Source organism: Juglans regia, chromosome 12 (genome assembly GCF_001411555.2).
Source record: "Juglans regia cultivar Chandler chromosome 12, Walnut 2.0, whole genome shotgun sequence".
NCBI lineage: Eukaryota > Viridiplantae > Streptophyta > Magnoliopsida > Fagales > Juglandaceae > Juglans > Juglans regia.
Genome location: NC_049912.1, coordinates 30,166,746 through 30,176,735, shown reverse-complemented (window position 1 = coordinate 30,176,735; position 9,990 = coordinate 30,166,746). Strand labels below are relative to the sequence as shown.

The following is a 9,990-nucleotide window of genomic DNA, read 5'->3' as shown; positions in this document are numbered from 1 at the left end:
AGAGTCACGACGACACAACGACTACTCATCATGTGCAGTCCATTTTCTATAAAATTTAACTTCTTGTCCCGTCTCCAGCCCATTTAAACACCATCCATCCTCCTGGACTAGTGTTTCTACTGTTCCACATTAAAGTTTTGTTTTGGGCTCGGCTCAAGGCTTTCATGGGCTTAGCCCAAAACCTTACTTCGCTCCCACGTCCAAACTTCCCAGTCACAAGGCGGTCCGAGTTGGACCTCCCGGCTCGGCGGCTCCTGAGTAATCCGATTCCAGCTTGCTGCATCTGTAGAAGTCTCGTGGTTTTGGTAAATAACTGCTTTACCTCGTCTGAGTTTGAGGCCTTGTACAGATTTGAATTCATATCATTTCCGTCTCTATCAGTTGCAGATGTTTGATTTGAACTCAAATTAGTTGCTGCCGAGCTGGAAACTTCTCCAACACCACCGTGCTGGACCTGGGGGCTTTTGTCTCAGCAGTAGCAGCACGTTAGTGCACAGCACTCAATCCCACCTAACTCCACAAAACCCTAATTCTCCATTCGGAAGTCCTGGGTGTGAAAATGCCGTTCATTTCACAAATACAGCGGCAATCCGATTTCAATCTCTTCCCCTCCACTACGCCCATCGTCATCGACAATGGCGCCTCCTATTTTCGTATCGGGTGCGTCCCCCTCAGAAACCCTAACTCAACCTCTATACATATATTTGTATGTGTGTATACATTGTATTCGTTTTGGTACCATGTCTTTGATCTTTATAAGTTAATATCTGCTTGTGAGTTTTTTCAGATGGGCCGGAGAGACGGACCCTCGTGTTATTTTCCGCAACATTGTCCAGAGGCCGAGGCATAAAGCTACTGGTAACGCTTAATTCCTTCATTTTCTATTTTATTTTTGTTCTTTCTAGCGGGAAGAAGCATTTAGATTCTTAATTCATAGGTTCTGTTTGGTCCCGAGAATGTGATCGAAAAAAAGAAACGAAAACTTGAGCATCTTTTTGCATTCTATATATCCACCATAAAACTGATTTTTTATAGCTCTTGATGAGCTTCTTTCCATTAATCTAGTGTTCTTTATCTTAGGACGATTTTTTTTTTTTTTGAGCAGGCGAAACTGTAAGTATTGTTGGTGATCACGATCCTGCACTGTTGAAATACTTTGATTGCACTCGGTCAGGGCCTCGTTCAGCTTTTGATGGCAATGTTGTATATCAGTTTGAAATAATGGAATACGTAAGTTTGCTCTTCTTTCTCAGCTAAGTACTTAAATGCATCCTTTTAAGTTTTATGGACTTGGAATATCAAGTGCTTTTTATCTTTAAATGCCCTGCAGTCATCAGCTTGCCTCTACTTCTACTTTAGCATCATTGCAAGGACTTTTCTTCTCATCTAAACTTGTTATTGTCTCCCTACCAAAACAGTGAATCCTGTTTTGAGGGGTTAGTGGAATATACGGGAAGAGAAACTAATTAATAAAACAACCTGTAGAAAACATGGGAAAACGAATTGAGTTACTTAAAAAATCTAGCACTTTGTTCCAATTCATTGTGAAATATCATCTTTGGAATTTAAATATAAAAATATTTATTTAAAAAAAAATGTTCGAATCTTCCCACAATGACGGATGGAAATATTGTTTGAAAAACCTTATAAATAGAGATTTCAATCCACACTGGTATCCTTTGCTTCTATTCATTTATCCCTTCTAAAAAAATCTTATCTACTATTGACAACCTGATAGCGGCCTCTTTACTTGTGGGTAACTGACACTTTATTTAACCCATGTTCTTATATAAGGAGTGCAGTAACTGGTTTGTAGGCTTCTACCACATGTTTATTTATAATGTGATCAGTTTATATGGTTCTTATGTGTTTCACAAGGCTGTACTTATTATGCTTTTTAGACACAAATACAGTATTGCATACTTTGACTATTAGCAGAAAGATCTGGAACACATCTTGTCCAAGTTTGTGTATCTTTTTGTATGCAGAACACTTTTCAAGAGTGGCAGCCTCACTAATATTTTTCTGCATCTGTAGATTCTTGACTTTGGCTTTGATCGGATGGGTGCAAATGGAGCAGAGGTATTATGAAAATGTACATATTTTTATACATAGATGCTTAGAATTTTCATTGTAGAAGGTTTATTTCTCTCCAATCTCTTTGTATGTTCTGTGGTTCTATTTTTTTATATGGTTTCTGTTAAGATTTAGGCTAGCGATTGTTTCCTGCCGTGTTAAGTCTTATGTTCTTTAGACTTACTATTTTACATCATGGTTTTCTCTTGAGTTTCATGATTTTCTTCTTTCTTTTTCTATTTTTAGTTAGTTTCTCCTATTGTATACTATTTGTATACGTGAACTTTGCTTTTTGCATATTTTAATTAAGTCTTCGATTACTTATCAAAGAAATCATCTATTTGTCGCATCTGGAGACCACTGGGTACTATACGAAGCAAACAGTGTAGTCAAGGTATGAATCGGTGCTAATAGCAGTCACATGCATGATATGCTGTGAGATATTTGTTCCCTGCATCAGGCATGGTTATTTATCTCAAATGCTTTGTGTTGTGTAACTAAGGTTTTGGATTTGTCAATATACTCACGGAATCTTTTTCTTACTTTATGTACACTTGATGGCAGCACAGATTGATCATCCTGTACTGATTACAGAAGGCGTGTGCAACCCTGTTCAGTCTCGTAGTAAAATGGCTGAACTTCTTTTTGAAACTTATGGCATTCCATCAGTAGGTATATCACTAACTGTGACATGAAACTTCAGACCCTTTTAATGGGCAGGCTCAAGATCTGCATGGTCTTACCTGTGGAAGCAATGGGCCTGATCAGTGGGCATTATCATTTCACTTTCCTTTGGATGTACTTTTGTGCTGGCTCTTGTCCTCTCCTGCTCCATTAACATATGTACTACCATCCTGATCAATCTGTCTTTTCTTTCTGCTATGCCAGCATTTGGTGTTGACGCTGCATTCAGCTATAAGTATAATCAACAACTTGGGGTTTGTGATAAAGATAGCCTTGCTATCTGCCCAGGGTTTTCCACAACTAATGTGATTCCGGTATGCTTTGCTACCTTGCATACTGTATTCGAGCAATGGACAGCTTGCACAAACATCTATGTCTATGTATATTGATATTGTCTATGTATAGCTATGTTTAGAACCTTCCATAAGAGCTCCACATGATTGCAAGTGACTGATGGATTATTTTTACTATGGAACTTTCATATTCGATTCTCGTTGTTACTGTTTTATCTTTACTAAAAAAAAGAGCACTGATATGGTGTTTCATTTTGACTCTCAGTTTATTGATGGGGAGCCTGTTTACAAAGGAAGCTGCCGAACCAATATCGGTGGATACCACATCACCGATTATTTGAAGCAACTTCTTTCACTTAAATACCCTTATCACATGTTAGTACACAATTTATTAAGATTATGCTGCTATTAAGTTTGTGCAAAACTTCTGATTATGTTGTCTAAATGCAACAGGGCTAGGTTTACATGGGAGAAGGCTGAAGACTTGAAGATGGAGCATTGTTATATCGCTCCAGATTATGCTTCTGAAGCTCGATTGTTTCAGGTAAAGTGCCTATCTTTTCCCGTCCTATTCCCCTCTTTTCAGTATCTGACAATAAAACTATGGCATTTTTGTGACAGAAAGGGACTAAGGAAGCTGAAGATAAAACCAGGTCTTGGCAGTTACCATGGATTCCACCACCAGCTGAGGAGCCTCCTTCAGAAGAAGAGATTGCTAGAAAGGCTGCCATAAAGGAGAAACAAGGTCAAAGGTTGCGAGAAATGGCCGAGGCAAAGAGGTCATCTAGGATTAATGAACTAGAAAATGAATTGCATGGTTTGGAATTTCTTTTACAGCAGCTTGAACAAGTGGAAGATGATGATATTCCATCGTTCCTGTCAGCAACGGCCTATGTCTCCAAGCAGGAAATAGAATCTGCCCGCCAGAAAGTCTCACAATCTTTACGGAAAACAAAAGGTGAACCAAAGGGTGACCAAGTGGAAGCTGAGGAGAAGATTGATCTTGCTCAAAACGAAAAGTTTCCTCTTATCGATATTCCTGACAACATGCTGACACCGGACCAGGTATGATTTATATGCCAAATGGCTGATTTATATGCCTTGTCAGTCTGAAGTTTCCTCAGGTTGCACTTATCGAAAAAAAAAAAAAAAACAGTTTCTGCAGGTTGTGCTTTCAAGATATAATCTAGTCTTCTCCATCCCTCAGATAGGACTGGAATATTTACCTGTTTTGTCTGGAATGTAGAATGAAGATTTATCCTTGACCTAAAACTAGGTATCAATGGTTATTTCCAAATATCACAATGTAATACGATGAGATAGATTGCAATAAAAACAAACATAGAGGGAACAGATTGCCTCTATTAATCATCTATGCAAACACCTACTTATGCAGCAATATTTCCCAAAACAGCTGCATTGCAAATTCTTTGTATGCTAGTTCTGAAGTTTGTACCTAACCTGATTTTACTTTTATTTTTGAATATTGGACATTGCTTCTGAGATTTTCTGAATTTGAATGCTAGAGTTTTTTATGAATATGATAATGAAACCTCATTGTTATAGCGCTGTGTCGGATACCAGCTGGAGAATGGCTCTACCCCTTTTTTGTGAGTTTTCTGATCATTAATGTTGAGTTTTCACTTTGTTATGGTAACTTGACAGCTGAAGGAGAAGAGGAGGCAGTTGTTTCTTAAAACCACATCTGAAGGCAGGCAGCGAGCTAAACAGAAACGCTATGAATCGGAATTAGAACAAGAAAGAAAAAATCAACAAGATGAAGAAAAACGCTTGTATGTGTAAACTCTTTTTTTTTTCCTTAAAATATTGTGGTTGGGTGTTAAGGAGAAAAGGAGAAATCTTTGTAGTCGAAAGTAAAGCTTTTGCATAGGGTTGTTGGGGATAAGCAAGAAAGTAAAGAGGAAAGAAGCATATCCCATTGTATCTGGATTCTAGCATAACACTTTTAGGTTTTAAGAATGCTTGCTTTACTTAATGAATGATTAGTATTGTAGATTCCTTTTAATGAGCACATTTCTCTTTGTTCATCATTTTTCTATATATAGAGAGAACCCAGAGCTTTATTTAGAGCAGCTGCGTGATAAATACAAAGAGCTTTCCGAGAAAGTCGAGCAGCGAAAGCGTCTTAAAACAAATGGGAACCATACAAATGGAAATAGTATGTCTGGAGCTGTTGGTCGTGGTGAGAGATTGAGTGCAGCCCAGAGGGAAAGGATGCGCCTCTTAACTACAGCAGCCTTTGATCGAGGAAAGGGCGAGGATACTTTTGGTGCCAGGGATGAAGATTGGCAACTTTACAAACTGATGAGCAAAGATAATGATGATGATGATGAGGGACCAGATCAGGAGGAAGCAGAACTGACTCGCATATCTTCCAGGCTCCAGGTCAGTTTTTCCTGCCGTGATATTGACCTATATCTGGAACTACCCTTTTATTTTCGCCTTTTATTTTTAACTCAGGTACAAGTCCCAATGTCTGTAATACTGTGACAGGAAATAGATCCGACATTTGTTCCCAAGTCAGAATTAGGCACCTCTCAACCTGTTGAAGTACCACGATTTCGTCCTCTGACCAAGGAAGACTTCCAGATTGTTCTTGGAGTAGAAAGGTTCCGATGCCCGGAAATTTTATTTCATCCCAACTGGATAGGGGTGGATCAGGCAGGGTTAGATGAGATGGCTGGGAACTCAATAAGGAGGTTGCCATCCGTGGGTCAAGGTGTGGAGGAGAGACTGACCAATTCAATATTTTTGACCGGTGGCAGTTGTCTTTTTCCTGGTATTGCGGAGCGCTTGGAAGCAGGAATCCGGATGATTAGGCCATCTGGGTCGCCTATAAAGGTGGTAAGAGCAGTTGATCCTGTTCTTGACGCATGGCGTGGGGCTGCTGCTTATGCTGTTGATCCACTGTTTCCAACACAAACTTTCAGTAGAACAGATTACTTTGAGAAGGGTGAAGACTGGCTTCGCAGATATCAGCTGCGATATAGTTTGTAAATGATTCGGTCTGGGTGCATTGGTGTAAATCGTCACGTTATATGACTCTTAAGTCCATTAAATTCTAGACTTTTCCCAACCACACAAGAATCACAGATACGATTGGGTAGTGAGATAACCTCAGATATTTTGTGAATAATAGTGAAAAGTAATGATAGAATATTGAATAGTAGTGAATAGTAATAAAAAATAAGTGAAAAGTAATAATAAAATAATAAATAATAGTAGAGTATTATGAGAATATTCTACTAGCCAAACTAAAAAGGCCTACATTGAGAAGGAAGAGTCTTGGCATTGGGCATATAGATTGAACATATCAACATACTTTACTAATTAAGAATCTCTTACAGAAACTCGTCATTGTTAATGAGAGGATTCTTTCTATCATAGCTGTCGTGCAGATTTAGCTAGTTTGAGACAAGAATCAATTTTCAAAATTTTATTGGCCATGTATTTATAATTATTCATGTTTCAAATTTTCAACTCAACATATATGTTTTCAACTGTAGTTTTAGGCATCATTTTTTTAATCTTATTTCATCTCTCGAATTCAACATCCTTTCTCTCCCTGGCACACATTCTTTCTTACTCTCTCTATCTTCAAGCATTTTGATTAAAGAAATGATAAAAAGATTAATATTTTATTAACATAGATGAAATAATGGCTCGTACAATGTGGGATGTATATATAGATTAAACAAAGTAGTAAAAATGACTTATTTTAGCTAAATCTTGTCCAATCCAATACCGATGACTTACACTATCATAGTACAAAATTCTAAAGATTTTTTATAAAAAATAATATTAGATACAGTCTTAGAGTATGCAAATTCTACATACTCGTTTTGAAAAAAATAAGTTTCATATTAAAAAATAATTTTTTCATATAAGTTTTGTTAAATTTATCCACTTTTTGATATATATATATATATATTTTATAATTGAAACCTTCTAGACCATTGGATCGTCAGGAAGATGGTCGAAAACAATCTATTTAAGGACAAAAAAAGGAGGTGAGAGTAATGTTAGGTATAAACTTTAAATAGATAAGTCTCATACAAATTATTTATAAAAATGTGAGTCACACTAATAAAGAATAATTTTTTTATAACTTCTTTAAGTGAGATCTATTTTTTTATAAAGACTTGTCTATTTAGACTCGTAAAATAATTTATGAAGGAAGTTAAAATAGCCCGAAAGTGCAGGAAGGGCTCCAACAAAGCAATAGAATAACATAATGAATTAATGAGATTCAAACCAACGGCTACATTTGTAGAGTACGTATTAGGCAGAGCCAGCTTCTATAAGCTTGATTGTGTGTAAAATTCGACCGTTGTAGAATGTTTCACCGGACACCCTCTTCCTCTCTCTTATTCGCTCCTATAAACATTACCACTGTTGACTGTTGCAAATCTTCCTCCACACACTACCAAAGCCCTAGAAAAGCCCTCTTTGTTTTCAGAAGAGAGAACAGGCTTTCCAGGATCCACTGTTCAATCTCCATAGTAAAACCTATTGTCATTCGAGGTGACCCTAAAGTTTAGAGGAAGCAAAAACGTCACAGAAATGGATTCGCCCCAAGCAAGAAAAACATGGCTGAATCTTCCAGCTGGGATGTCTGAGACATCGTTGCGGCTCGAGACCTTTTCGGGTTCGTTTCGCATGGTTTCTAACTTGGGATCGCCTCGAACGATATCGAACTTGTCATCGCCCTCAAAATTGGAATCCTCAACGTGCAACGACAGATTCAAACCGTGAAGATCGTCATCAAGGCTGCACACTTTCGGGCTAACCGAGAAGGCTTCACTGGTTAAAGAAGGCGGAAACGAGGCGTATTCGAGGTTGTTGAGATTGGAACTTTTCGGGTCTGATTTTGGGTCTTTTTCTCCGGCAGGTCCTGGGTCGCCGATGAGTCCTAGCAAGAACATGTTGCGCTTCAAGACCGAGTTCTCGGGGCAGAATCCGCCGTACTCTCCTTCGATTTTAGGCAACAATAGTGGGTTCTCTTCCGAGACTCCAACACCTCCCAAGCCACCACGCAAGGTCCTTAAGACCCCCCACAAGGTAAGCCCTGGTTCTTTTCTTTGCTACTGCAAGTATAAGAGAACTGTTAGGCATAGCGAATTGTAATTTTCTGCATTGCTTGGCAATCAAGCTAACAGTTATTGCCTAGGCAAAGCCGCAAAGGTGTTACATTATGATCCAAATGACTGAACTGAAGCACCGATATGCAAATCATTTAGCTGAGTTTAGGTAGGGGAATAATAGCAAGCCTAAAGTTTAGAAGATAATTGATTTGCGAAAGTTACTGGTTGCAGGTTCTAGACGCCCCATCACTTCAAGATGACTTTTACTTAAACCTAGTGGATTGGTCCTCTCAAAATGTTCTTGCAGTTGAATTGGGCACCTGTGTTTATTTGTGGAGTGCATCAAACAGCAAAGTACGTTTGATACTACTTTGACGCGTTGAACAGTGAAAATGTGAGTTGTATATCTGCGTCTAACATTTTATTCTGCTATTTTTTCTCAGGTAATGAAGTTATGTGACTTGGGACCTAATGATGGCGTGTGTTCCGTCCAGCGGACCCGAGAGGGTTACATATCTATTGGTACAAATTTTGGTCAAGTTCAGGTAGTTAGTTGTCTATACTTGCATCTGATCCTTTAATAATCACGTATCTTATTTGGAAAGTAGTATGTTCAGTGAGTCATTTATGGAGTTGGGATTTAGCCCGGATTTTCGCATCTATTATAGGTCTAGGATGGGACTCAATGCAAGAAAGTCTGAACCAGGGCCAGGCATCAAACAAGAACTGGAGTTTTGGCATGGAATTCACGTATATTAGCTTTTGGAAGTAGGGACCGCAACATACTTCAAAATGATCTTCAGGGGTTCCAAATGACTTCATCAGCAAGCTAGTTGGTCACCAGTCTGAGGTGAGATTTTTTAAAAAACTTTCAGAAAAGTTCCTAGTGACTTTTTAGCCATTGAGAGCGTTAAATGCGGTCATGTCTCCTGTTACATGTTATAATTCAACACACATATACATTTTTTCCGAGCTTTAATATACTCTCTTCATATGGATTGTGACTTGGGAGTATTCTTAACTTCCTAAATTTCAATGCAACATATGTGGTCTAAAATGGTCCAGTGATGACAGGGAACTTGCATCTGTCTACAATGATAATCAGGTATTCCCCACTTAGTTTTTCTTGTTTATTTTCCTTTTTCCTCAGCTTCCTTTCTGGTGTGTAACAGTGCGTCTAGTCAGTTGCTATTCTAATCTCTTGCCGGTGACTCCAGCTACTGGTCTAGAACCAACAATCTCAGCAACCTGCTGTGAGACTGACAGAGCACACAGCTGCAGTCAAGACCATTGCTTGGTCGCCCCACCAAAGTGGGCCTTCTTGCATTTGGAGGAGGAACAGTTGATCGATGTTATTCGCTTCTGGAACACCACAAATGGTCACCAATTGAACATTGTTGATACAGGAAGCCAATTTTTTTTTTTTTTTTGTCTATATACATTAAATTCCAATGACTTTTAGTAAGACTGCGGGTATCATATCATATAGAAGATGTGAATGGCCAAAAACAACCTATGGATTCCTTTGAGAGAGGGTGTTATTGCCAATCCAAACAAAGTATATTATATTTTACCATGTGGAAACTTACCATCAAATGAATTCATGTGCTGAAGGAACACCTATACTTAAAATTGATTTGTCCCTTAACCTGCAGGTTTGCAATCTTGCATGGAGTAAAAATGTGAATTTCTAAAAGCGCAGAAACTAAAACCTGATAAAGATGAAAGACAATCAAAAGCATGTGAAAAATGGGACAAGAAAAATGCTAGCTTTAGGCAATTTACCGCGTCATATATAAAACACGCGTCCAAACTCATTCAATAACCAAAAA

At 38.3% G+C, this 9,990-nt stretch overlaps 1 protein-coding gene and 1 pseudogene across 3 annotated transcripts; both read left to right on the top strand.

Moving 5' to 3' along the window:
* The first annotated feature begins 210 nt into the window (after positions 1 to 210).
* Positions 211 to 6,231, top strand: LOC109008570 (actin-related protein 5-like). Of its 3 annotated transcripts, XM_018988721.2 has the most exons (13): positions 211 to 305; positions 382 to 660; positions 788 to 858; positions 1,106 to 1,230; positions 2,038 to 2,082; positions 2,646 to 2,748; positions 2,965 to 3,074; positions 3,319 to 3,428; positions 3,507 to 3,597; positions 3,675 to 4,118; positions 4,719 to 4,846; positions 5,120 to 5,459; positions 5,568 to 6,231. In XM_018988721.2, exons 2-13 carry the CDS (start codon positions 560 to 562, stop codon positions 6,069 to 6,071), a joined length of 2,172 nt encoding a protein of 723 aa, XP_018844266.1. In that variant the 5' UTR covers positions 211 to 305; positions 382 to 559; the 3' UTR covers positions 6,072 to 6,231. The 3 variants fall into 3 exon arrangements, with proteins under 3 accessions (XP_018844266.1, XP_018844268.1, XP_035539043.1); XM_018988723.2 differs by lacking the exons at positions 211 to 305; positions 382 to 660; positions 788 to 858; positions 1,106 to 1,230 and having other exon boundaries at positions 2,056 to 2,082; positions 2,641 to 2,748; XM_035683150.1 differs by lacking the exons at positions 211 to 305; positions 382 to 660; positions 788 to 858; positions 1,106 to 1,230 and having other exon boundaries at positions 2,079 to 2,095; positions 2,641 to 2,748.
* Positions 6,232 to 7,330: 1,099 nt separating this feature from the next.
* LOC109008574 lies at positions 7,331 to 9,682 on the top strand (annotated as a pseudogene).
* The last annotated feature ends 308 nt before the right edge of the window (positions 9,683 to 9,990 follow it).

Coding starts and splice junctions, on each gene's coding strand:
- LOC109008570 (XM_018988721.2), top strand. CDS start 560: ATGCCGTTCATTTCACAAATACAGCGGCAATCCGATTTCAATCTCTTC. Junction 661..787: donor GCCTCCTATTTTCGTATCGG/GTGCGTCCCCCT, acceptor GAGTTTTTTCAG/ATGGGCCGGAGAGACGGACC. Junction 4,847..5,119: donor CAAGATGAAGAAAAACGCTT/GTATGTGTAAAC, acceptor TTCTATATATAG/AGAGAACCCAGAGCTTTATT.